Genomic DNA, 27952 nt, shown 5'->3' with positions numbered 1-27952 from the left:
GTGCAACACCATGTCTGGTGAGATGTATGTTTCCTGTCTCTACAGTCAGCCTGCACCTCACCCTCCCAGTCACTGTAATTTCCAAACCCAGAGCAGCACAGCCTGTCTTTGAAGCAACCTCCCCTGTCTGCTTTGTCTCTCTATGAACCTGCCTCAGACCCCAGCATGGGGGACGAGGGGATCCAGGTGCTGCCACCAATCTCTGGTCCTCTCCCACATTGCTTGACAGTTGAAGATTTTGTTTACCCACCCAGAGGTCCCATTAGACAGTGCATTCCACATGAGTCACCTACTCACTAAATATCCATAAATACAATGAGTTGGTTATCTTTACCAAGTAATCATGTTTCTTTTCTCGGTGGAAAATAAAACCAACCCTGTGATGGGTGAATTCAGGGCATTTGGAGACCTCCTGTGCCTGGTTAGTGTTTTGCCAGCTTGATGCACTCTAGGGTCACTGGGCAGTGGGAGTCCATGATGAGAAAATGCCTCCATCCCATTGGCCTGAGGTGCATTTTCTTTTGATGATCCATATGAGTAAGGTCACCCTCACGCAGGAGGCCAGAGGTGCTGTAAGAAAGGAGGCTGAGCAAGCCATAGGGAGCAAGCCAGTAAGAAGCATTCATTCATCTATGGTCTCTGTTTCAGTTCCTGCCTCCAGGTTCCTGCCTGGAGTTCCTGCCCCAACTCCCCTCAGAGATGGAGTGTGACCAGTGGACACAATAAGCTTTTCCTTGCTGAGTTGCTTTGGTCATTGTTCTGGTTGGTTTTATGTCAACTTGACACAAGCTAGAGCCATTAAGAAAAAAGGAGCCTCAGCTGGGTGTGGTGGCACATGCCTTTAATCCCAGCACTTGGGAGGCAGAGGCAGGTGGATTTCTGAGTTCGAGGCCAGCCTGGTCTACACAGTGAGTTCCAGGACAGCCAGGGCTACACAGAGAAACCCTGTCTCGAAAAAAAGCCAAAAGGAGGAGGAGGAGGAGGAGGAGGAGGAGGAGGAGGAGGAGGAGGAGGAGGAGGAGGAGAAGGAGAAGGAGAAGGAGAAGGAGAAGGAGAAGGAGAAGGAGAAGGAGAAGGAGAAGGAGAAGGAGAAGGAGAAGGAGAAGGAGAAGGAGAAGGAGAAGGAGAAGGAGAAGGAGAAGGAGAAGGAGAAGGAGAAGGAGAAGGAGAAGGAGAAGGAGAAGGAGAAGGAGAAGAAGAAGAAGAAGAAGAAGAAGAAGAAGAAGAAGAAGAAGAAGAAGAAGAAGAAGAAAGGAAACTCAATTGAGAAAATGTCTCCATAAGATCCTGCTTTTAGGCATTTTCTTAATTTGTGATCAATAGGGGAGGGCCTAACACATTGTGGGTGGGGCCATCCCTGAGCTGGTGGTACTGATATATATATAATGATATATATATATAATGATATATATATATATATATATATATCAGGTTAAGCAAGCTACGAGGAGCAGAGTCCAGTAAGTAGCAGCCTCCATGGCCTCTGCATCAGCTCCTTCCTCTGGGTTCCAGCCCTGCTTGAGTTCCTTCCATGATGAACAGCAATATGAAGGTGTAAGCCAAATAAACCCTTTCTTCCCCAGATTGGTTTTTGGTCATGGTGTTTCTTTGCAGCCATAGAAACCCCAGCTTTCAAGGAGTTTTATCACATCAATAGAAGCCTGTATACTCTCAAACCAAATGAGCAAACCTCTGAAGTGCATAGGTTTGTGGGAAGAAAACACACCAGCTCTCCTGGGGATTTCACACACTGCCTGATCTGTTAAGGCTGAGAACACTTGTGTAAGCTAGCAGTGGTGCGAAAATTATTTACATTTTTGACACCAATACATACAACCATTTTTGACACCAATACAAACAGCTCTATTTGTTGGGGGGCAGATTTTAGTGAGGCAAGCCCAAATTACCCCTTGTTTTTTTTGCCTTGTTTTACTTGGAAATTTAACTTTCAAATGAACTCCAGAGCATAATGAAATAAATGCTTTGGGGGACTCGTATTTTCCCTCTCCAGGAGAAGAGTCCCTTTATGGCCCACTTAAGAGTGAGGTATGGACTTTACTACAATGGCTGTCTAGTTTCTGCACTCCAAAGGATCCCCAGCATGTCACCCCTCGTCACATGCTTCATCAGATGGCCCCAGTACACTTGAGGTGACATCAGCTTTTCAGGTACAGAGACAAAGGGAGGCGTCTCTCTGTGAGACAGATAGATCAGCAATGGCAACATCACACAGCGAGTGTCGGGCCAGAGGAGTGGTAAAGACTTCTCTCTGGGAAAGAGCAGACCACGGAGGGGGAGCATCATTGGAGGAAGTTATGTTTGAGCTGGGCTGTGAGGAGGGCAGGAGACTCTCCAGGAAGAAAGCCTGACCCAGAGAGTGAACGTGTGAGTGTGTGTATACAGATGTCCACAGTCAAAGACGACAACGACACAGAAGAGGATGGGATGGCTAGTTTTTACATCCAGCTACATGGTCTCTAGCCCCTGATGATGTCCAAGGTCACTGGACCAAAGCAAATATCCCTTCCTCTGATTCCTTTTAATATACCACAATCTCTCCCATGAAAATCTAGTCTAAGGCAAAATAAGGTTGTTTTAAAAAATAGTGATTATGGGGTTAGAGAGATGGCTGGGCGGTTAAGAGCACTGACTGCTCTTCTGTAGGTCCTGAGTTCAAATCCCAGCAACCACATGGTGGCTCACAACCATCCATAATGAGATCTGATGCCCTATCCTGGGCATCATATAATAAGTAAATAGATCTTTTTTAAAAATAGTGATTGTTCTGTGCTCTACCTTTTAATAAGCAGAAAACCACGACTGATGGCTACTAATGAGCATGACAGTGGCAAATGAAAACTGGAAAGAGTCAGCAGGAAGTTAAATTGTTTTAATTTTTTTTTTGTCCCCTGACGCTTTTGATTTAAACTGAATTACATGCTAAGATTACAGATCAAACCTCAGCCACCCCAAAAGTATACACTATTTATGAGCCCCTGCCTTTCTCCTAAAACATCCTGGGTCATAGAAGACTAGGGAAAAAATACACGTTTTCTTCTTTTTCATTATGATCTCTCCAGGCATAGCCACAAGGAGCCCACCGGACAGCATTGTAGATGATCCCTCATATGGCTCTCTATTAAATTTCTTAATAAAATACAATGATTTAAAAACACTATGATACTGTGAATTAAAAGCCAAAGCCCACAGAGCTCCATGCCAGGTGGAGAAGTGGATCCAGAGTGCCAGGGTTTACTGGGCTTGGCATTGCTGTCTCGTTCTCCCCCATGATGGCAAGATGGTTTTAGTTATCACGGGTTGCTTTCCCCCCACAGTTTTATTGTTCTCATACACAATACAGAGAGTTTATAAAGGTTGTACCAGTGAAACCACACTGAATAACCTGACAACTTTCACAAATCATCCGGTGAGTGACTTTCATCCACGCTGTATCCTGTGGCGACGGTTCACCTCCATTGCCACAGAGCTGTCCACTGCAGACCTGTATCCCAGTGTCTGCATTTGCTCTATCATTGACCAAAGTCTAAGTTGTTTCTATTAGTGAGTCTTAGCAATTCTGAGCAGTGTTGCTTTGGAAAGACACGTATGTATCTCAGGTACACATATATGAGTTTCCCATGCTGTCCTACTGTGTGTGTGTATATATATATATATATATATATATATATATATATATATATATGCCAAGAGCCAGTCTGATGGAGGCAATTCCTCAATGAGAGTCCTTCTACGCAGGTATGTCAAGTTGACAAATGACGCTGATAATTTATACAGTGACCCTATAGGGCTGAGGTTGTGCACTATATGTACTGAGCATATTGTCAGCAATTACCATATCCCAAATGATAATTTTTAATAATATAAGATAGCTATTACCAATAGTTTTATTTGTGTAAATGACTTACCAACCCATGTGTATGCAGGTGCATTGTGGGAGTATACATACATGCATGCATGCAGAGGCCAGAGAGCATACATGCATGCATACAGAGGTCAGGGGACTATCACAGATGACATTCCACAGGAACCAGACATTTCCTGTGTCTTTGGAGACAGAGTCTCTCACTGGGACTTAGGGATGGTGCCAATTAGACTAGGGTGTGGGTAGTGACATTCAGAGATCTGCCTGCGTCTGACTCCCCAGTGCTGGGATTATCTGCATGCACAACCGTGCCTGCATTTCTTATGCTCTCAAGATGAAACTGAAGGCCTCACAAGGCAAGCACTTAACTCTCCCGGCCACCTTCTCAGCCCTGTCACCGGTGCTTTTAGAACCTGCTTCTGCCTTCTCCTTACCAGTTCTCTCCAATATGATGGTATTAAGAGCAGGGCTTGAGCAATTATATTGCCTGCTGTTTATATACCACTCATTCTGGCATTTTTAAAAAATAGCAGGCCAAATGAAACTATCACACAACAGTGGCTTGTAGATACTGAGCTAGCCTGTACTAACACAGAACCGTGGCTTGTAGATACTGAGCTAGCCTGGACTAACACAGAACCATGGCTTGTAGATACTGAGCTAGCCTGGTGTACTCACTCACATCTAAATGAGGCCTGTGCTAGTCTCTTCTTTCTAAGGCAAGGGTAGGGATGTTAAGCCATCGAGTTAAGGACAGAACTACTATTTGGTAACCATGATGGGAATCTGATTCTAATTTCAAAGCTGTTTTCCAACTCCCCTGCCATGTAAATTCTGCACGGAAGGAAACAACTAATCACCAAGGCTCACTAATAACTTTGCTCTGCCTTTTTCAATAGTCACATGGAAACATACGTATTCGGAGTGGCTTTTTCAAAAGTCAAAAGGCGCGTGCAATTAAAAAAAGAAAGATGGTCTTGGAATGTGTACAGAGAAGCTGCCAGCTGGCTCGTGCTCTGCTGGGTAACTTCTCGTGTGTGACATAGGCCATGGATGTCAGCTCCACCCTGTGTCAGCACCAAGCACAGGGCTCTGGGTATAAGCTTAGCACTCAAATGCTTGGGTTTAATCCAAGCTCGAAATCTTCTGGCTTGGTTACTTTGGGCAATTTACCAGCTCTCTCCAACCCACTTATCAAGGGACAACAATGTCAGTCTGGCCTATTAATGCTGATGTTGTTTGTTACTTGAAGGTGCATACGTGGGCTAAGAAGACAGTTCACCCTCATTCACTTTCTGTCTCCATCCTCATATGTTGACAGATCAATAGTCAGAGACACTCCTAGGCCAGTACGTTGTATTTGTATATGTATCGTCTTGTATATATATTTCAAGGTCCTGTGCTCTGTACCCTTTGCTGACTTTATGTTCTCAGTATGACTCCTCAGTGATCATGATGGAGCTGGAGAATGGGTCTTTATGGGACACAAGAACAATTCTAATTCACACTCACCTCAAGTGGCATCTTCTGCATTAACCACTTCAGAAAACCTAGTAAATTGTAATTGATCTCATGAAAATACTTATTAATGTCCTATTTGGGAACTGTAAGTTAGAATCACCCTATGTAACCAGCCACCCTTTTCTTCTTTTTAAGATTTATTTATGATTAAATCTAAGTACATTGTAGCTATCTTTAGACACACCAGAAGAGGGCGTCAGATCTCATTACAGATGGTTGTGAGCCACCATGTGGTTGCTGGGATTTCAACTCAGGACCTTTGGAAGAGTAGTCAGTGCTCTTAACCATTGGGCCATCTCTCCAGTCCCCAGCCAACTTTTTAATAAATAAATAAATGTGGCATATTAGAAAGAGAAGAGGCTTTGGGCAAGGACAGACCTCACCCCAAGTGGTGGTCAACTGCCCAGCTGCTCTTCTGTGGGGAGAGCCAGCTTCCCCATCTATAAGCATGGGAAAAGCAGAGTTCCAGCACATTACTTGGTGTTTAGGAAGATAGGCAAGAGCCCTTAGGTGAAGTCTGGCATGACATCACACTCATGATGCTGTTGGTCATCAAGATGGCCAAGTGCCTAGGCTACCATAGTTACATGGTAGTAAGTGGGTATGTGGAATGAGTGTCAGCTGTGTAATTAATGGGTGGGAATCAAAACCTAAGAGAAAGGGAGAAAAGATGGAGTGAACAGCAGGAAAGAAATCATGGAGATTTCTTAGCCTACTAAAGCAGCTGAGGGTATGAGAAGGTAGCATGTAGGGAGAAAGGCAGGAGTGGTGGTTTGAATATGCTTGGCCCATGGGAAGTGCTACTATTAGGAGGTGTGGCCTTGTTGGAATAGAGGAAGTGCATCACAGTGGGGGTGGGCATTGAGGGCTCCTAGTGCTCAAGCTGTTCCCCCTGTGGAAGACACTCATCCTGAATGCCTTCAGATATAGGACTCTGAGCTCCTTCTCCAGCACCATGTCTGCCTGGACACTGCCATGCTTCCTACCATGATGATAATGGACTAGACCTCTGAAACAGACTTCTCTTCTGGCTCTGGAGCAGCCCTCACATGGCTCCCTTAAGGACGTGGGCAGCTCCCCTTCCCAGACACAGCACGCATCATCTGGATCCCATCTTCTAGCTCATTGACCTCACGCCACACAAAGGGCTCTCATGTTTATTGCCTTCATTTTCCTTCATTTTCCCCCTATAAACATTCTTTCTGACCATGTCCGCTCTCCCACAACCTGCTCTGTTCCCCACATAATTGCTGGCCCTCCCTTTTGCTTCACAATGACAAATCAGTTGCCAGTGATAGCAATTCAAACTGGGCCTCAGGGGGGCTACTCGACACCAAGCAATAATAGCAGCATCGGCACTGAACCGCGGATGCCGCCTCTATCCTGAACCCTTGTCACCTCCCAGTCCTTCTGGGATGTTCATGAACGTTCCTGAGCCAGTAAAAATGACCACATTGTGAGCACTGATCCTTTCCTCATCGTCAGAGGCGAACTTGCTCTTGACGTTAAGCGTGGGCGTCAGGGAATCGTGCCTGACTGTTCAGAACAGTCCTGTGTCACACTCAACAAACATTCCAGCAGCAGACATTGGTCCACTGTTTCCTCCTTTTTTTTTTTTTTTTTTTTTTTTTTCTATCTAAAGTTCAGCTTTTCTTCCCAGCCCTTTCCCAAATTCTTCAATATGTGGTCAGGAAGGGCAGGCAGTTGTGTGCGCAACTAGGAGGAAGCAGGGACTGTTAGCGGCAGCATCTTCCTGGTACACGCGAGCATCAACCTTCCTTGCAAACACGCATGATGCTCTGCTAACTAAGGTCGAAGTCTGCCATTGCCCAGATAGCCTTCTGAGCTTGGTGCAAAATGGGAACTCCCTTTACAAGCAGGGCTTCTCCTTTTCCTTCTCCTTGTCTGGGGAGTTCAAAACTCCCAAACACCTCTACCTGTGGAATGTTGGGTAGCCTTGGTTACATTGCTGATTCAGCTTTCTCTCTCCTGAGAAGAACCCATTCACCTAGCACCTGAGATTCCTGGAATGCCTTCCCATGTTAATGAGGTACCTCAGTACCTTAGCCAATGACCTCTGCCAACCCTGGATATTCCTATCCCCTTAACCCAAAAGTATATAGCCCTCGAGTCACTCCAGACAAAGCTGATCTGTCTCCTTGAAGCTGGTCTGGGTGTGTCATTTTTACTGTTCATACTCATGGGCCATCTGAAACCCTGTTTGTCTGCTTTGTTCTCTTTGTCCCCATGGGGTGGTGGCTAGCGACCTGGGGAGAAGGGAGACACCACACACACACACACACACACACACACACACACACACACACACACGGAAGATTCTAATCAGCTACTAGCATTTTGAAAATTACACTGTGCCCAGAAATCCTTCTGTGCGTGAAGTTTAACTCAGTATGCTTCCAGAGAGGCAAAAGTCACTTTCATGACACATGGAGTTTATAGTCTGCAGACTGGCAGCCTTATGATTCCTAGGGAATATTTTTCTTAGGCAGAAAGAAACTTAAATGGCATTTTCTATATAACCATAGGGAATCTTTCTACAGCTTAGCATAGAGTCAGATTTTATATGCTCTGTCATATGCACCCGACAGACAGAATCAGAGGCACGCTGGCCACGGAGTAATCTACATTCCGATCAATACTTCCAACTGAAAGCACTTTCCTACCTATTTACAAGACTGTTATGATCCTGTTATCAAGTCAATGGGTAATTCTGGCTATTTCTATAAAATTATATGGCTCAGTGCACCAGAGAGAGACTTTGTATTTGACCTGTGAGCAATACAAAAGCTTTTCCTGAGGAGTTTTCAATAAAGACTTATCAGAAAACCGAGGCCAAGCTCCTGAGACACGGGGGTGGGGTGGGGGTGGGGCCTAGGGGAGGACACCCTCCATTTACATCCTGGGCACCAGGACATGTGTGAGGGGTCACGGGGTGACTTGCAGACCTCGGGTTTCTCCTTCTATCACATGGGTCCTGGGGATCAAAGCCAGGTTGCCAGGCATGGCAGAAGGCACCTTTCTCACTGGCCCTATGGGATATTGCTAGAGGAAGCTTCAGAGAGTGGTTCTATGTATGAAACCTCGCCAGTCTTTGCTGTGATTGTTAATTCTCAGAATTTTGATCTTCAGCATTTGTGACAGGGAGTCAGGCTTCTCTTTTGATGAAGAGAAGGCTGTTGTTTCTCAATTTGCTTTTCTGTCTGCTTTGCAGTCGGGAAGCACTGAGCCCAGCATCTTCATTTCTCTCCTTTTGCTCCTTGGATGTATAGCCCAATGCCCTTGCCATAGAGTCCTGGCCTGCCTGGGTCACACTGCCCTGGCCTGCAGACTACGCTGGATCATTTCAGGACTTAGAAAGCAGACAACCGATACTTAGTGATTGAACAAGCAACACACACACACACACACACACACACACACACACACACACACACACACGATTAAATAAATCATCAATAAAGGGCAAGACTTTTTGCCTACCTCCAATTCCCCATGACTTTTGGCTTCCTAGAATTAACTAGAACCCAGATATAAGATTAGGGGCCTCTTGCTTTCACCCTAGTTAGTAAGTCATAAATCCATGTACCTTCCTGGGAGTTCCTAAGGGAAGGGCTGTTCTAACTCTCCTTGCATCTAAATCGTGGGTATATCAGGTGCTTGTCAAAAGAATGAGCCAGCAAGAAAGAATTATCCATGAAACCCTCCCATTAGAAATCCAGTTAGAGGACACAGCCCAGCACTCCGAAGGTCCATCCTGTTGCCGGAAAAGGCATCAAGCAGGTGGCACTGAGGCAGGAAACCTCAGCCACTGTCAGCTTGGCCCTGTCAAGTTCAGAAATGTTGCCAGAGCCGGCATGTGGCTTATTGAGAAGACCAGGAAAAGTCTCAGTGTAATGGCCTGCATTCTATAAAACAAAGAAAGAAGAAAGACAGGAAGAGGAGAAGATGTGGAGGAAGAGGAAGAAGAGGAGACAGAAGATGGAAGAGAGGAGGAAGAGAAAGTAGAGGAGGAGCGAGAGGAGGCGATGAGGAGGAAAAGGAAGAGAAGAAGTCCGGGAGGAGGAGGCAGAGAAGGAGGAAGAGAGGAAGAGAGGAGACATTTCCTCCAGAGGGGTTAGAGCACTTAAGGATTCACACCATCGAAGACCTTACGCCAGCTTCAGAGCCCAAACCATGTGACCGTCCAGGACATGACCAGTCTGCAGGCCTGCCCTTTGTGGCTCAATCAGTGTGACAACAGAACAAGCGGGGAAACTTGGTGTTAATTCACTTAGACATGCGGAGCTGTGCCACTGAAGACCAAGTGAAAAATTCCACTTTGTCTCTCTCTGCTCTTATCTACAGTCACTGTGAAATTTGCAAAGGTCTACCAGACTTGGAAAAGCAAGCTATGAATATATTTAAATCACACTTGAGGGTGTTTTTTTTTTTCTTCTTCTTCTTGCTAACCCATGCCTTATTTTGACTGCTCATCTGCATTTCTCACCCTCTTTTTCTGTGATGTATCTGGTGAGCTCCTCCTAGTCCCAGCTGAGCATCTATGTAAGCAAGGCCACTGCTCATGTGCAGCCCCACCTCACCCCGCTTAGCTCACAAGGCAGCGCGCAGCTTGCCCTAACCTGGAGAAACCTGTTGTCTCACCCAGCCTGGGGAGGTAGAGAGGCCGATGTGCTCTCAGTTTTGTGGCTTGAAATGATGGGGAGCCGACAATGTGAAGGTCCCCAAGGGCCACAGTTGGGGGGGTCCACACACTGAATGTTGTGGGACCTCAGCCTCATCCACAGTAATGAGGTCTCGATGATGTCTAAGGCACCCAGCCCATCTCTCGAGTCAATGGTGGGAGAATGTGGACAATGTGTCTTATTTTTGTTTGGTTGTTTTGTCCTTTGAGACAGGATCTCCCTACATAGCCCAGACTGGACTAGAATTTAAGATCTTTCTGCCTTGGCCCCTTGAATGCAGGCATGATCTGCTGTATCTGAGTCTAAAAAAAAAGTTCTGTCTCAGGGCTGGAGAGAGGCTAAGAGGGGTCCGCAGTTATGAGTGTTTTTACTCTCACAGAGGACACAGGTTCAGTTCCCAGCATCCACTGCAGCTCACGGTGATCTCTAACTCCAGTTCCAGAGGATCCAGTGTCCTCTTCTGTGGGCCTTGCATGGGATACACATGCATACACACGTCTGTGGCACAAAGACATACACGCTGGCAATACACCCAACATAAAAGAAAAATTAATCTTTAAAAACAATTATGTCTCTTGCAAATCAGCCACAGAGCTCAGCAGCCCCATTCAAGGACGTTGCTGAGTAGATGTGGCCATCCTTGCAAATGATCCCCTAGGTGTTTTGTGACAAGGCCTGCCATTTGCTTCTGGTCCCGGAGGAGGACAGGGGACTCACAGAGCAAGACTGGCACAGTCACCATTTGTGAAGAAGGGAGTATAGAGGGAATGGTGGAGGTTGCTGTGGGCTGTGTCACAAGCCCTGTGGGTCTCTGTTTTGTTATTTGTTTTTATTGGTTTATAAAAAGCACATTTCCTCACGGTGCTAGAGAGCTGGAGAGGTTCAGCTCCTACTGACCCTGAACTATGGGAAAGGGCCAGGGATGCCTCCTGTGCAGTCTGGGGAGCTGGTGCTCCTCGCTGAGCAGTCATGGGAAGTCTCCAGTAACTTCTAAGCTCACCATCTCCTTTTCCAGAGTCCTCAGGGGGAGACTCAGCAGGGAGTCAGGATGCTCTTTCTTTCAATGGCTATTCCTTAGTAGCCAGGGGTAGTCTGGCTTTCCTATTGATGGCAAAGGATTTGGGATAAAGAAAAGCAGGCATGTCTGGGCATGGCAGTGCCTACTTTTAACCCCAGTGCTTGAGGGGCCAGATCTTCGTGAGTTCAAGTCCAGCCTAGTCCACGTAGCAAGTTCCAAATTAGTTATTGAAAGAAGAGTCAGAGACATGACGGGTATAGGAATTCTTAGATAATAACCTGGGTGACAAGAGATATTAAAGGGAAAGTCTCTAAAGAGGTCACACAGTGTTAAGACCTGAAGGGAAGACATATTAGCCCAGAGAAGGAACAGGCTGTATGTAGAGGGAAAGAAATGGCACTTAAGATCTCCTAAGTAGCAGAAATACTCCAGAGAGAGAGAGAGAGAGAGAGAGAGAGAGAGAGAGAGAGAGAGAGAGAGAGAGAGAGAGAGAGAGAGAGAAGGCTCTATACATATGTTGCCTGTTCCTCTTCTTTCAAAAGCTGAAATATCCCACTTCATCTAACTTGGTGCCCATTAAAGCAATTACCCTGTCTACACATCTATCCATGAATTTATCCTACTTCACTGTCCTGGGGTCTACACAGCCTGGAACCATGTATTTATTCCGAGACTCCCAGTGTGTGTGTGTGTGTGTGTGTGTGTGTGTGTGTGTGTGTGTGTGTGTGTGGTGTACATGCATATGGAGCCTAGAGGTCAACACCAGGTTTCTTTCCTTAGGATGCAATCCACCTTCTATTTGAGGCAGTATCTCTCCTTGGCCCTGAACTCACACATCAGCTGGCTGGCCACCAAAACTCCTCCCCCTCCGTGCTGGAATTAGAAGCATGCATCACCATGCCCAGGTTTGTTTGGTTTTGTTTTTTAGACAGTTTCTAGGGATCAAACTTAGTTTGCCACGCGTGTATGGCGAGCAACACACCAACCGAGCTACCTCCCGACCTCGCTCTTGTCTATTTTAAATAGTAAATATTCTTTCATACAACCCGAGATCACTACTATTGCTTTACTTACTTGTAACTTTCCAGTGAGATCTCTTCTTAAAAGTCTACTGCAGATGCGTTCATGTGTTACCCATAATGCCCTTATAGCACCTTTTCCCTTGGCACGAAAACTCACCCTCAGAACACGCAGTCATGATGAAGCACACCACCACCAACAGGATAGATTCCTGACAAGAGGTCAAGACATCCCTGTTGGAGTCTTTCTGAATATAGGGACTATCCAAGAAGGGAGGCATGCCAGATCACTTGGTTGAAGTCACCTGGAAAAGTTCACTTCCGTGGTTCTGCCACAATGCCACATCAGGCTCCACAATTTATGTTTACTTATATATTTATTGATTCAGTGATTGATTGAGACAGGGCCTCAGTAGTTTTCATAGGCTGGCCTGGAACTTGCAGTGTAGGCCCTGCTGGCTTTGAACTCACAGAGGTTCATCTGCCTCTGCCTCTTGAGTGCTGGGATAAAACTGTCAACCCACACATGCCTGGCTTCTACAGGTTATTTCCATCTGTTGAATTTCACTTTGGATTTTCCAGTTCTGCTCTGTGAGCATCTGTGTACAACTATGCTCAATATCTAGATGACTTTTAAGTCAAGCTTAGAAAACAAGAGTCCATATACTGTCATTGGCTTTAATCTCTAATCTCTCTTCCTAAATTCTTCTTTCACCCTATGGATAATCTCTTTAAAATTCACAGCTTATCTTTTGATTTCTTTTCTTAGTATAAGCACACAAGTAGTATAACACATCCCCTATCTAGAGAAAATCCCCCCTCTTAGGACAGCCATTGTGCTGGTTTGAATGCTTGGCCCATGGGAAATGGCACTATTAGGAGGTGTGGCCTTGTTGGAGGAGGTGTGGCCTTGTTGGAGGAGGTGTGGCCTTGTTAGAGGAAGTGTGTCACTATGGGGGTGGGCTTTGAGGTTCCTATGCTCAGGCTCTGCCCAATGTAGAAGAGAGACCATCCTCCTGCCTGCCTTCAGAAGTCTCTTCCTGGTTGCCTAACTATCAGGATGTAAAACCCTCAGCTCCTCCAGCACCATGTCCGTCTGCATTCTGTCATGCTTCCTGCCAGGATAATAATGGACTGAACACTGAAACTGTAAGCCAGCATCAATGAAATGTTTGCCTTTATAAGAACTGATTTGGTCTTGGTGTCTCTTCACAGCAACGACACCCTAGCTAAGACAGCCATACTGCAATGCATCCTGGGAGTGCATCCATCCAGTCCACTATGAACAGGCAGTTGGGGTGCTTTTAGTCTTCTGTGACTTTAAACATTAATGCAATGAATCCCCTCACGCACTGGATTTTGATTAATCTACTTTGGGGATGATTCCTAGAGCCAAGACTGGGTCTTCAAACAGTAAGCGCACTTATGGTTTTGCAGGCTACTGCCTGCGTCCTCTGTAGAGCAGTGGAATATTGTATATGCCTCCCAGAGATACCTGAGGATGGCTGCTGCTGCTCTATAGCACGAGTCACTTGTGTGGATTTTTGTGTCAAATGGTTGTGATAGTTCAGTCCCTTCTAGGTTTACTGTATTTTTTTTTCTTATAACTGGAGTGGATCACCCTTTCTTATGATCAAAACCCATTTCCATTTGTTTCTCTAAGGACCTCCCTGTCCACATCCCTGCCCATCTTTCTATTGTGAGTAGCTTACAAAGGCTGAACTCCAGAAGAATGCAGATTCTCGGGCCCCACACCAAAGCTGCTAAAGCATGGGTTCTGGGGCCAGGGCCCAGTGATTGCGTTTTCCTAAGCACAGTGATGACCGTGATGCACAAAAGTTTGAGAAATCTTCATCTATAGGGTTGAGGCAACAGTCGTAAGCTTGGAGCAAGACAGTTGGCTCAGACATTAAAGAGTACCAACTGCTCTCCCTGAAGACCCAGGTTCAATTCCTAGCACCCACATGGTAGCTCACAGCCATTGTAAAACTACAACCACCACCACAGGCTTGTCTAATTGCCTTCTAGTTTGAATAAAACCAAGCTTTGAATACAGTGGGATGGAATGGTTTGAATTCCATACAGTGTGCACCCTTTTATTGGTTCATTCAACCATTAACTAAGAGATGTCCAGTACCTACAATAAACCAGTTATGGTACCAAACTGTAGAGACATTGTATTTAACACATACCTTACGCTCACCCAAACAATGCAACTTAAATGTTGAGGACTGGCCCTCTGCTATGAACTAGAATGCTTAACACTGGTCCCCAAGGCCTAGTTGTCCCCAAGGATGAGAGTATCAGCAAGTGGGTCTATGGCAACTATGTGACCTTGGCCCCCAGGACATCCCTGATTGGTGAATAAAGATACCTACGACCTACAGCTGGGCAGAATTGAGATGGGCAGGGCTTGAGGTTCTTGGGCTTGGATTTGGAGGCGAACCATGAGGAGTGGGATCAGGAGGAGAGAAGGAAGACGCTCTGGGTTAGGTGAGTCATAAAAGCACAGCCGCAAGGGCTGGCCAATTGGAGCTAAGAGCATGGTGGAACATGGTGGTTTAGAATGTGGGGTTGTTAATGTGGAGATAGATTCTAATAGCATAGAAGGTAGATACCTGTCCAGCTGTAGTGCTGATTAAGGCTTATAATAATAATAAAAGTTGTGTGTCTTTTATCCAGGAACGGAATGATCGAAGGCAGGGTAGAAGCCCCCACTTGAGGTGCTGCTGTAGCACAGCGCATGTGGCTTCATCTAGAAGCAGTCAGGGGGATACAAATTAAGATGACTTCGACAGCACGTCACACCTGTCCAACTGGACCAAAGGTTTCAAAGGACTTGGACTTTGGCAAAGCTAAGCAAACACACTGAGGTGTATTGGAGATGACACTCGAGCCTAAACACAAAGTTCACATATGTAGGATGCATACCAAATTTATGCATGTAGTCTTGTAATTTTCCACAACAGATTTTAGCGTGTCCATATGTGGACCTATCAGGTGAGGACAGGTGCGTGTGCCGTGGTATTCATGTTCAAACAACTTCAGCTTTTCTGCAGCATTCTGAACTTCCAATATCCAGATAAAGAGATATGCACTATCTTAGCTTGCTTTCAATTGCTGTTGATAAAACATCGTGACCAAAAGCAACTTGGGAGGGAGGGAGGGGTTTCCTTCACCTTACAGCTTGTAGTCCATCACGAAGAGAAGTCAGGGTAGGGACTCAAGGCAGTGACATGGAGGCAGGAACTGAAGCTAAGGCAGAGAGGATGCTGTGTTCCAGCTTGCTCCCTGTAACACAGTCACATCCACTGGAAACGGTGAGAGTCAGAGAGCCAGCACAGCTGCTGGGCACAGTCCCCCAGAGCTGAGCCGAATACTGCGACTGCTGCCTTTTTGTCTCTCACTTTAGGGTTTTGGTCTCTGTGTGCTGCGTTTCTGGGGGCTTTCTGCATTATGATTCATTTTATGACTTTTCTTTTTCTTTTTTAAAGATTTATTTATTATATGTGACTACACTGTAGCTATCTTCAGACACCCTAGAAGAGGGCATCAAATCTCATCACGGATGGTTGTGCTCCTAACCTCTGGGCCATCTCTCCAGCCCTCATTTTATGTCTTTTCCTGAGAAAATGATGTCTGAGTCTTTTTAAGAAAATCCTAAGGCTGGTGAGATGGCTCAGCAGGTAAGAGCACCCGACTGCTCTTCCGAAGGTCCGGAGTTCAAATCCCAGCAACCACATGGTGGCTCACAACCATCCGTAACGAGATCTGACGCCCTCTCTGGAGTGTCTGAAGGCAGCTACAGTGTACTTACATATAATAAATAAATAAATCTTAAAAAAAAAAAGAAAATCCTAAACTTAACTTTATCTGGTCACTATTTGGAAGTCTTCCTTATGCCCTGGAGATCATTAAGTACCGATATACACACAGAGTTAGATGAGGCCACTACTCCAGGAGTCTTCTTGGGCTATCTGCGCTTGAGCAAACTCAAGCAGTATAATTGGCGCAGGGTGAACAGAGACAATTGCCAAAGCCTGACTAGCCAGGAGAAAAGGTTACAGATCCAAGGCCTCTCTGTACAATATGCTTAGAGCCTTCTGAAAATGCAGTTTAAAGATAGGGGGTCATACAGGGTACACCTCTGGAAGAATAGCACTCAGTAATTGAGATAGATAAACTAAAATAAAGCTTTTCCTCCTTTATTGTGTAGGTGGTGAAACTTACTGTAAAGAAGTTAGGTATAAGTATTTGCTATCCATAAAAAAGACTGGCTCGGATATTCTTCTGTTTGTCTGGAGTGCTTTCAAACTGCAAACACTGCCAGCCTACAAGCAGGCTGTCATATAATAATAAACATGTTTGCTTTGGAGGAGACGTTCTTTAGAGTCCTTAAATTGGAGTTATAGGGTTGGTAATAAAAATAAAATCTGTTCTGCTTGTATTTTTCTAATTGTGACTGAACTTGTAACCCTGGGCATGCAATGAAAAAAAAATCAAACACATGATCTGTGCTTCTGGGGTAATTATTAGTCTGTCTTTGTTTTGAGAAACTTTTATAAATAAAGAAGCATGTGGTTGCTAGTCAGTCAGAGCCGAGAGATTCCCCTCACCGCCATCACCTGCCTGACTCCTCCCTCTCCTCGCTGACTCCCTTATGTCCTCTGGGTGCTCTGTCAGCCACAGCCCTCCACTGGGGAAGCCCCTGCATGCACCCCATGACTTGTTCTAGCTGCTTTCTTATACAACTCAGGACCATAGGCCCAGGACCTCATTTCCCAAAGTGGGCCAGATCCTCTTGCATCAATCATCAATGAGGAAATTGTCCCAAGACTTCCCTACAGGGGATCTGGTGAGAGCATTTTCTTCACGGGTGACTCTAACATGTGACACATTGACAAAACAGCAACAACAACAACAAACATCAACCGGGTCACTCAGCTTGTAATGCCACCCAAAGAATTCACAAACCTATATGTTTGTATATGTGTACAATGATAGATAACATGGCTATAATGACGAAGGGAAAATACGAAGGAAAATAAGTACTGATCCGGATGAGCCATCTACAGTGGGTGTGGGTTCAGCATCCACTCCATCTTTCACAGTGCAGACAACAGAAAACTAAGAACATACCCACAGACCCTGCTGGAGGTGAACAGGTTCCTTATGTGAGATGTGGAAGGGGAAGCAAGATGGAGCCACACTTGGGCCACCCGGGCAGTGTCTGGGCATGAGTGCCTTCTTTTGAATGTCTGCACGTGTGTGGCATGGAGAGTTGTGCGTGTGAGCACGGGTTGTCAGTGCTGCTTAAGTGGAGATAATCGTTGTACAACCATGTCTCTGGAGCTGTTGCTGGGACACTGAGCTGAGTTCTGAGGCCCAGGCTGAGCTTGCCCCAAAGCCCTTCAAACGATCCCAAGAGCAAAAGCCAAATGTCAGACTTCTTTAAAAAGACAGCTTGGTTCTTACTTTCTGAACCAAAAGGTTGTCATTCAGAGGATTTCCAGACAGGTGGAGAAGAGGTTTTTGTGACAGTTTTAAACACATGAATGTGGTTGAAGTACCGCAAAAGCAGCTGTATCAGTATTAAGTCTAAATACCAGTTAAAACTCATCTCACATCCTCTCTAAGTAGCTATGTATGTGGGGACTTTCAAAGACTTTATAGTTATGCACAAAGGCTACTCCACTGTGGCGCTCCTGGAAGGCAGAAGGTCTTACCAGCTGGCGTGGAAGTTGATTTTGGTGCTGGAAGTAAACTCCTGCGTGGTGTTGTTGCATTGGAGGAAGACGCAGGAGCCGCCCGGCCGGCTCCCTTGGGTGTGTCCTTAGAAGGCAGAGCCTGCTTCAGAGGAGCCTGCTCTTCATTGCCAAAGGTTGAGCCTGTGGGAGGCAGACAGCGTGTTAATTACAACATCATGAAAAATGGATGGACCCTCTTGCCATTCAGGCTTGCCAGCCACTCCTAAGGCTACTGTCTGTGTTAGAACTCGCCTTTCAGTATGTGACCCTGAAAAGCAATTGCCTGGAAATAGATGTGGAAAGACCTTCCCTGGTCAATGACCTAAATGTCTGTCATTCAGACCCTTAGCAGGAGGGGAGCTCACACAGACTGTACTCAGATGTGCGTGCACACACTTTGCTCACATGCATGTATAACTGTATGCTGTTTTAAGGATCAGTTGGATAGCTCATGGGGTTCGGGGGCTGCAATGTTCTTTTTGTGAGTGACTGAGGAGAATTGAGAATAAAAACACAGTCATCCATTGCGGGGCACGTGGACCATGCCACCAGAGGAACTGGCATGGAACTGGTGAAGGGGAGCATTTTTAAACCCTGGAAATCTTAAAACTTGAGATTTAAATCTCACCCCGACATCACCAGGAGTTGTACTCCCTTCCTGTTTCCATGCCTGCTATGGAGCACGTAAGCCGAAGACCCCCAACCAGATGGCCACTGGTAGCCAGTCACTTAGCCTGCAACCTGCATCTAGACGCAAATAGAGCATCACCAGCAACTCAGCCTCAGCAAGTAGAATGTATTCACCCCCAAATCCCACCCCACTCCCCAATGTTCATATAGTCCCTATGCACGGCGAATAAAGAACACACAAGCCATTTCACCAAGCATCACTTAAGACTGGCTGTTTTTACTGAGCTGTAACACTTGCGGGGGTAGACTGTCTCCCTGAAACACTCATCACTGGACCTGTCTGCCTGACTAGGTAGGCTCCTGTTGCTTGCAGAGGCTCACATCAGAGCGTGGCCCCCAATTTTGGCGGCAGCGATGACCCAAACCTCTTTACTCCTTTTCTAAGAGCTGTCACGCTCTTCTGCCATTCCTGGATGGATGGGGTCCTGTGGACCCCCTTTCCCCCGAGACTTTGTTTCACCCCTCCTGGTCTAGCGGCCAGCAGCCTAAGACTTCCTAAGAGGTAGAACTTGGATCCCATCCATTTCTGACTTTGACCAGTCCTCTCCAAGCCAGTGTAAGGGCATTGTCCAGATGCCCCAAGAAGAGAGGGAGAACCTGGAACTACAATCTGTGGTTTCCAGACCCCTGGTGGATATTAAAACAGGAAGACAGATGAGATCAAGTTCTGTATGTAAAATGGCTTGGTGTTTAGACAGATCCCACAGACGCTCCGAGTACTTCAAGTCATGCCCAGAGTTTTGTACTAATATTACAGCGTAAGTGCTGTGCAGAGAGTTATAGCAATTGAGAATGACCCTTGGGGGCTGGAGAGGTGGCTCAGTGGTTAAAGAGCACTGACTGCTCCTCCAGAGGTCCCGAGTTCAATTCCTAGCAACCACTTGGTAGATTCTGGTGTGTCTGAAGACAGCTACAGTGTACTCATATACATTAAATAAATCTTTTAGGGAGAGAGGGGGAGAAAGAGGGAGAGAGAGAGAGAGAGAGAGAGAGAGAGAGAGAGAGAGAGAGAGAGAGAGAGAGAGAGACCCTTAATCCAATACAGTTTTTTTTTAACCTGGGCAGTTTTACTCTACAGTTGGTTGATCCACAGATGTAGAACCTATTGGCATCCAGTGATGACTGCTACAGACATATCTCACTGGCCGAGGAAAACTGTTCCCAAGATGTGGGAAACCCAGCTCATTTCATCTCCAGAAGCAGAGGCCTGGGCTCAGGTGGAGGGTGGGGAGCTGAGACACTCGCGTCTTTAACTTACGGAAGCACTTGGTGGAAAGAGCTGAGCGATCTTGGCATTGCTGTTTTATTTATTTATTTTCTTTCATTGGAAATGTTTCATTTTATTTTATGGGTGTTTTATCTGCTTCCTGCATGTGTACATCCCACATGTATGCAGTAGCCACAGACACCAGGAGAGGACATAGGATTCCCCCCGAGATGGCTATAGATGGTTGTGTGAGCTGCCATGTGGGTGTTAAACCTGGGTCTTCTAGAAAAGCAGCCAGTGCTCTTAAGCACTGAGCTATCTGTCCAGCCCCAGCGTACTTTATTTAAAAGGCAGAAGAAATGGATGGGTAATATTGTTTGCTACTCCATTTAGACATAATCTCTCTGCCCTTAGGACAGTTTGTTACAAACGACAGCTCTGGCTTTCTGAGGATGTGGGAAACTGGAAGATGAGCTTGTGTCGGAGTTCAACATAAGAAAGTGTGGCCCAAATTTTTCTTCTGCTTATTCTCCTCCAGTGTTTGGGAGGTTTATGTACGTGACCTGTTAAAGGCAACAATAACGTTTTCTGTTAAGAGGCAAGTCTTCCAAATAGTTCGCTGGTAGGAGCTGAGGCCTCTCATCTGCTAATCAAGTGGGGCTGACTGTACCCAGATTAGCACTTGTTTAGAACAAACCCATCCACCTGGAGGATCAGAACCAAGTACCATGAAAAAGCAGCAATGTCAGCCAGAAGAATCACAAGCCCTTGCAATGAGAGATTAAATGTGTTTCCATCGTTTTGAAAGGAGAGTCCACTATTTTATATCTATCAGGCCTGCATAAGAGTGATAGCATTACCAAAATGGCACTGATGCTCTCGGTATTTGGAGATTTCATTTAACCACTGGGAGGATGAGATTGTTGCTTTTCTGCCTAGGAAAGTCTGCTTAGAATCAGTGAGACTTGTGTTGTTCTGGGAGGGAAGGCACTTGAAGAATAACAAATAAAGACCTCGCTCCTGCTTGAAGCAGCTGGTGTTAACACAGTTCTCTGCAGTCACTGTGCACGGCTTGAAATAGTTGTATACACAGCAAAGAGAACATACCGGACTTCTGCAAGCCCAGAAGCAGCACCAGAATCACACAGAACAGGGTCTACGCAGCTGGGTGTTGGATAAAGCAGTGTGCAAGGTGTCTGTCCAAACCCAGCCAGGAAACGCAGCGTCTTGAGTCTGCAAGGGTGAATGGCTAAGGGCCCGAAATGAGCTCAGCTCCTGATATCAGAGACCTTCTAAGTGTTTGTGAGAGTGTTTCAGAGGGGAGAGGGGCTCAGTCGCTGGGATAGATGACAGGGGAATTAGCGGATGTGTAGTCTGCTGCTGCCATAATAATAATCTATTCAATGATACATGTGTGGTAGAAACTACATTGAGTCCACAAGTCTCTTATTTAACAATTTATTCAAAATTTCTTAAGACCAGAATTACTTTTTTTCGGCACTTGCAGAGTTCAAAGTCCTGTTATCACACCCTTGATCGGTGCAATTTATTCAGTGAACATGTCAATTCAGAGACCTGGCTGTCTTCCGGGATGGGAAGAAATTGCCCTGTGAGTCAGGAAGCTATTGATTTCCCTCTGAGAGCAGGCCTATAGCACTTCTAAAAGAATAAAAATATGGGCTGGAGAGATGGCTCAGCAGTTAAGAGCACTGACTGCTCTTCCAGAGGTCCCGAGTTCAAATTCCAGCAACCACATGGTGGCTCACAACCATCTGTAATGGGATCAGATTCCCTCTTCTGATGTGTCTGAAGACAGCTACAGTGTACTTACATATAATAAACAAATAAATCTTTGTCAACAAGTGGGTCTATTCTTTGAGAACTGGCTTCAGTTGGCCAGTAATTAAAGATGTATTATTCAGGAAGGAAAGCACGCTCTGAACTTGGGAGCAGCCATTGAAGTCTATGGATGCCTAAGGACTTGACAATGTGCCGACAGCATCAAGCCCTTGTTGTGGAGAGTGAAAAACAGCTAGAAATAAACAAGCTGTAACCACAAGCCAGGGAAATGTGCTGGAGAATTCAGGCAGCTAGCTGGGACTGGCCTTAAACAGCCACCCACTTTCTGCCAGGCCCCACCCACTCTGGCCTGGGCTTTGTAGGCAGTTTATCCATCTTTCACCTCACCACAGGACAGCAGAACAGCAGCAAGGTGGAGACTTCACCTCACCACAGGATGCAGACTTGGAGGGGTGCAGACTTGGAGGGGACATCCAAGGCAAGGATGTCACTGCTCACACCTGCTACTTCCTTGAACTGGCTTCTTCATCCATACGGGGGACAGGGGACGGGGGGGGGGGTGCGGGGGGGGGGAGGAAATCACCTTTAGCCCCGTGAAAGCAGTGCCTCATGCCTTTCATCCCAGCACTCAGGAGGCAAAGGCAGGCAGATCTCTGAGTTCTGGAACAGAGTGAATTCCAGGACAGCCAAGGCTACACAGAGAAACCCTGTCTCAGAAAAACCACCACCAACAACAAAAACAAAAACAAAAATAGCAAAACAAACAACGAATGAAAGAACGAAAGGAAGGAAGGAAGGAAGGAAGGAAGGAAGGAAGGAAGAAAGGAAGGAAGAAAGGAAGGAAGGAGAAAATAAAGGAGGAAAATTGACTTTGTAGACTACTGTGAGAATTGAAAGAGTTAATGCCAGGAGATTTGTAAGTTGACAAAGGGCTCTGGAGAGATGTCTCAGCATTTAAGAACATTTGGTGTTCTTGCAGAGGATCAGGGTTCAATTCCAGGACCCTCATGGTCAGTCTCAACTGCCTGTAACTCTGGTTCCAGGAGAACAGGTGTCCCATTCTGGCCTTCTTGGGTACTAGGCACATATACATACATGTCTACAAAACCTCACACAGAAAATAAAAAAAATTTAAAATGTTTTTGCAGGAGTTAGCCCAAGAAAACACATTACTGTCTGGTACACTGCATACCCTGATGTGTTATTACCTTGCACACTGACTTCAATTTCTACAGCTAGTCATTTTAATGAATACATTTATCAAAAGCACATGGGAAGCCTGAAACGAAGACTGACATCAGATGCCTAAAGAACATGGGAGGAAAAGGTGTGTGGGGGGTGTCATTGAGGGAAATCCGATCATCCCTTCAAGGGTGAAAGGCTGAAGAGAAGATGGAATGTAATTGCTTTAATAAAATACAATGAACTATTTCACATGGCAAAAGGTATAAATAATAAAATGGATCACCAATCCAAAGGAAGACAAGACCATGTCGGTCTCAATACTGTGATGTCGGATGGACAGAGGGAATGTGCTGGAAACATCTTACATGTGCTTTCCAAACTGCTTGTTAGGACTCACATCAAAGAGACAAGTGGACGCAGGTGACATCATGGGTCTTCCATTTTGCAAACAGCTGGGTGGGTTACTGACTGGTTTTAAGTCTCTAACAAGTTATAGAGTTTAGATGAGTTTTTCAGGTAGTTACTGATATTTAAGTTTTCCTTTTCTTCCCTGAGGTGGCCATGCATAGCTTCCTCCCACCTTGCTACTAGAGAGTTCAGCCCCCATTCTTTTTGTATATGGCAGAGGGCAATCTTTTACCAGCTATGTATTCTCAATATTAATTGGTTTCTCACTAAGACCCAACCATTTTTCATAAAGCTTGATGAGCAGATTCCAGAATATCTGTTAAAAAAAAAAAAAAGAATAACAGATCAAGTCTAGACAAGACAAATTTGAAAAGATCTTGTTTATTTTCAGTTTTTGTAGATGGGTGTTTTGCCTGCATTCAGTGTTCTAGGAGGGTAGAAGAGAGTGGGGGATCCCTGGGAACTGGGGTTGCAGATGGTTGTGAACTGCCAGGTGGGTGCTGTGAACCTAACCCAGGTCCCCTGCAAGAGTAGCAGTGCTCTAACCACTGAGCCATCTCTCCAGCCTCCCTAGACAATTTTTAAAAGTGAGAATATCAAGGGTGGGACTCATATCTTACACTGGGGTAAACACACAGGGAACAGTATTGGCTTTGAGATAAGATATGGATCAATGATCAGCTGGGAGGTGGTGGCACACACCCTTAATCCTAGCTTTTGGGTGGCAGAGGCAGGACAGATCTTTGTGAGTTCGAGGCCAGCATGATCTACAGAATGAGTTTTCAGACAGTCAGGGCTACACAGAGAAAGCCTGTCTCTTGAAAGTCAGAAGAAGAAGAAGGAGGAGGAGGAGGAGGAGGAGGAGGAGGAGGAGGAGGAAGAGGAAGAAGAAGAAGAAGAAGAAGAAGAAGAAGAAGAAGAAGAAGAAGAAGAAGAAGAAGAAGAAGAAGAAGAAGAAGAAGAGAAGAAGAAGAAGAAGAAGAAGAAGAAGAAGAAGAAGAAGAAGAAGAAGAAGAAGAAGAAGAAAAGAAGAAAAGAAGAAGAAGAAGAAGAAGAAGAAGAAGAAGAAGAGAAGAAGGAGGAGGAGGAGGAGGAGGAGGAGGAAGAAGAAGAAGAAGAAGAAGAAGAGGAAGAGGAGGAGGAGGAGGAGGAGGAGGAGGATGTAAACAAAACTCTATTCTCCTCCCTGCTGACCCCAGTGACTGAGTTCTATCAAATGGACTGAAAACCATGTGCCCCCCCACATCTTGGCCATGATTCATATATCCCTCCCATATCATTCCCCTATCTATCTATCTGAATGTCTCTTGAGCATCCCTGCATTGAGATGGCTCAGAATCCAAGCATTAACCTCAGGCCTTGATATGCATGCTAGCCCACATTACATGGGAACATGTGCACACAGACACACACACCATCCACATGGCAAAGAAGAAAAAAAAATTAGATGAATTATGCATAATAAAATTAACATTTAAAACCTTGTATGTTTTAAATACACTATTAACAAGATGAGAAGATAACCTACAGAATTAGAGGAAATGTCAGATGAAGGTCTTGGATATGCAACGTATACTTATAAACTCAGCAACAGACAGACATTCAACCTAATTTTAAAACGAGCACAGGTTTTAAACAGGCACTTCTCCAGAGACATGTGAGTAGCCAGCGATCACACAGAATGGGACCAGTAGTCACTGGGAAACGGCAAGGCCAAACTACAGCAAGACGTCATTACCATCTAGTAAAACGGGCTATGACTCTTACAGCACAAGCAAGCGGACCTGAGTTCAAATCCAGTGTAGTTTGTGTGTGTAATCCCAGCAAGGGGATGAGGTGTGGGCCACAGTGACATGTGGATCTGGGAGGCTGGCTGCCCCCTAGCAGACCCACGAGCTTCCGGGTCAGTAGGAGAGCTGTATCTCAAACGTAAGGTGGAGAAAGCTATAGTGAGCTGCCCCAAAATAACCTGACCTTGACACATCAGCAAGCACACATGTGCACGTGTGTGCACACACACAGGAATAACTATAATAAGTACGCACATAGGTTGCTGTTGGATTGTAAAGCAGAGCTCCGGGAGACAGTCCATCAGCCTCTCAAAATGTTAGTTACCTGTCCAGTAAAAATATGGTATTCTAGACTACGGAATGTTAGTCAGCTACCACAGGAAAGAATGAAAGCCTGCCATGTGTTACTAAAGTGAGCTAAGAAGCCAGGTATAAAGGGCTAGATGCTACATGGCTCCATTTATTTGAAATGTCCAGAATAAGTCCTGTTAGGAGGAGCAGGTAATGGGGTGTGGTTACTGGCAGGCATGAAGTGTCTTTGGGGAAAATGAATTAGAACTTTTGTCTCATATCCTTGTGAATATACTAAAGCCATTGGGCTGTACACTTTGAAGGGTAAAATTTATGGTGTTTGAATTATATTTTTTAAATATAATTTTTAAAGTAATTATTTATTTTAGGTATATAAATACACTGTAGCTGTCCTCAGACACACCAGAAGAGGGCATCAGTCCCCATTATAGATGGTTAAAAGCCACCATGTGGTTGCTGGGAATTGAACTCAGGACCTCTGGAAGAGCAGTCAGTGTTCTTAACCTCTCAGCCATCTCTCCAGCCCCTTGAATTATATCTTAGTAAAAAGAACTTTATTCTGATGTTCCCTCATGTAGGCTTTAGTCCAGTTCTATGTCCTGTAGCCGGCATGGAGGTTACAATGGATCCCTGGATCCTACCACCTTCCTCATCCGCCCCAATCAGCAAGACATCACTAAGAGCTACTTGGTCCACCATGGCTGCCGGTGTGAGGAGGCTTTTGAGAGGACTAACCATGAGGCCTGCCTCCCCCCACCTCTCTCTCTCCCCCTTCCCCTCCCCTTTCTCTCTCTGTGAATGGAGTTAAGAACGTTATAAAACAGGCTTCAGGCAGCCTCAGCGAGTTTACCCTTCTATGATTGGCGGTGTAAGATATGCATCCCCACCATGGAAGATGGGTCAGCACCAGACAGCCCAAGTGCACACTGCTGAATCTTGGACTTATTGGGATCCACAAGATGCATTGCTGTTCTTTAAAATCTCTAGCTTGTGGTATTTTGTTAGAGCAGAACAGAAATGGACATTCAGGCTCGGATCAGAAAAGTCTACACTAAAGAAAGATTCTTGTAGGATTCCGGGCACTGAGAAAAGTAGGAATAAATTTATGAGATATTCACTACTACCCTCCAAGAGGATGGAGTAGGGCCCTGTCAACTGACATCAGGTTGAAACTTGGGGATTCCCATCCATACTTAGTGGTCTTCTCAATTCTTCACTTATTGGGAAGGCCAAGACTAAATTTTACCAAGAGGAATAAATTATGCAGGAGGTGGTGGAAAGACTGTAGGAGCCAGAAGACCAGGAAGTCTGACCTGAGACTTTGTCTCCTAGAAACGGAAGGGAAGCTAGCGCCATGATACCTCAACAGTATGGATGCCTCAACAAGATCCAAACAGTGATGTCGCCACAGACAAGCTAACATGGAAGAGGGGGCAATCTCACAGGGTCTACCCCTGGAGAAAGAACTGCAGACAACTCATGACTGTAGAGGGGGGAGAGAGAGAGAGAGAGAGAGAGAGAGAGAGAGAGAGAGAGAGAGAGAGCCTCTCCCAGGGATGAACCCCGACCATTAAGTGGTAAACCTTAAGTCACACACAGACAAGTAGCACTTGCTGGGCTCAGCAGATGGCATTTATATAGTTATGTGCACATATAACTATATATGTAACAGTAATAATTTTAAAAAGGAGGTCATGAATTTGAGAAGGAGTCGGTGGAGTTGGAGGGAGGAGATAAATGATATAATAATACTTTAATTTTTTAAAAATCTCAACAAAAAGAGGGATTAATAGAAATGAGGGTCATAAACTAACCAGACTAAAATGAGTTTCCTAAAGGGGAGGTTGTAGAAAAAAAAAAAAGCGGAAAACTATTAATAATGTAAGCATATTATAACACACTCTAAGAAACATGTTTCATTGGTTTTGAATATTTATCCCAAGTACGATGATTAAGTTACTCTCTTGACTGACTCTTTAAGGACGATTCCCAGGCATTCAAGCTGTATAATGTTCTAGGTGCATGATTAACCAACTGATGCATATTTCATTCCTCTAATGGCATTTATTACTTGGTGACAAAATTCAGCTTAATTATTAAAGTGCCAAATGAATGTTTCATGTCCTGCCTCCTGCATATTTTAAGTCATGTGCTGTGGCTGATGTATGGAACCTCCCTCACTGGATCACAGAACTGTGGAATTCATCCAACTGTGGTATTCTTTTGAGAGGCTCTAAAAACTTTGAAAGATGGGGCTTGGCTGTAGGAAGGTCACTGAAGGTGGATCCTTGTATATTACTCTTGCTCTCTTCTTACCACACCATCTGCTTCCTGTGGGAGGCCCTCCTCCACCATATACTCCTACCACCATTGGCTAAAATAGTTTTATTTATCTGTCAGGTAGACAACTGACACACTGGGTATATGTGGTATACATACACACACACACACACACACACACACACACACACACACAGTATATTAGCTGTTTACCTGACATATATATATATACACACACACATATGTACATATATGTATGCATATGTATATATGTGTATATGTGCTTGTGCATGTGTAATATATGTATATGATATATATGTACGTGTATACATAGATATATATGCCACTGTTAGTATTGCATGTCCATTTGCATCAGTTACTTTCCTCAT

At 45.2% G+C, this 27952-nt stretch overlaps 1 protein-coding gene across 4 annotated transcripts in view; it reads right to left on the bottom strand.

The window, feature by feature from the left end:
- Mtus2 (microtubule associated tumor suppressor candidate 2) overlaps positions 1-27952 on the bottom strand; it is a 358791-nt gene that overhangs the window by 94112 nt on the left and 236727 nt on the right. For all 4 annotated transcript variants that reach the window (XM_011241018.3, NM_029920.7, NM_001359503.1 and 1 more), the window contains one exon: positions 17871-18032. In XM_011241018.3, coding sequence (XP_011239320.1) covers positions 17871-18032 — 162 coding nt within the window. The remainder of the gene's footprint in view (positions 1-17870; positions 18033-27952) is intronic.

Source organism: Mus musculus, chromosome 5 (genome assembly GCF_000001635.26).
Source record: "Mus musculus strain C57BL/6J chromosome 5, GRCm38.p6 C57BL/6J".
Lineage (NCBI taxonomy): Eukaryota > Metazoa > Chordata > Mammalia > Rodentia > Muridae > Mus > Mus musculus.
Note: the sequence above shows the minus strand (reverse complement) of the source record. Positions and strands in the feature narration are given on the sequence as shown.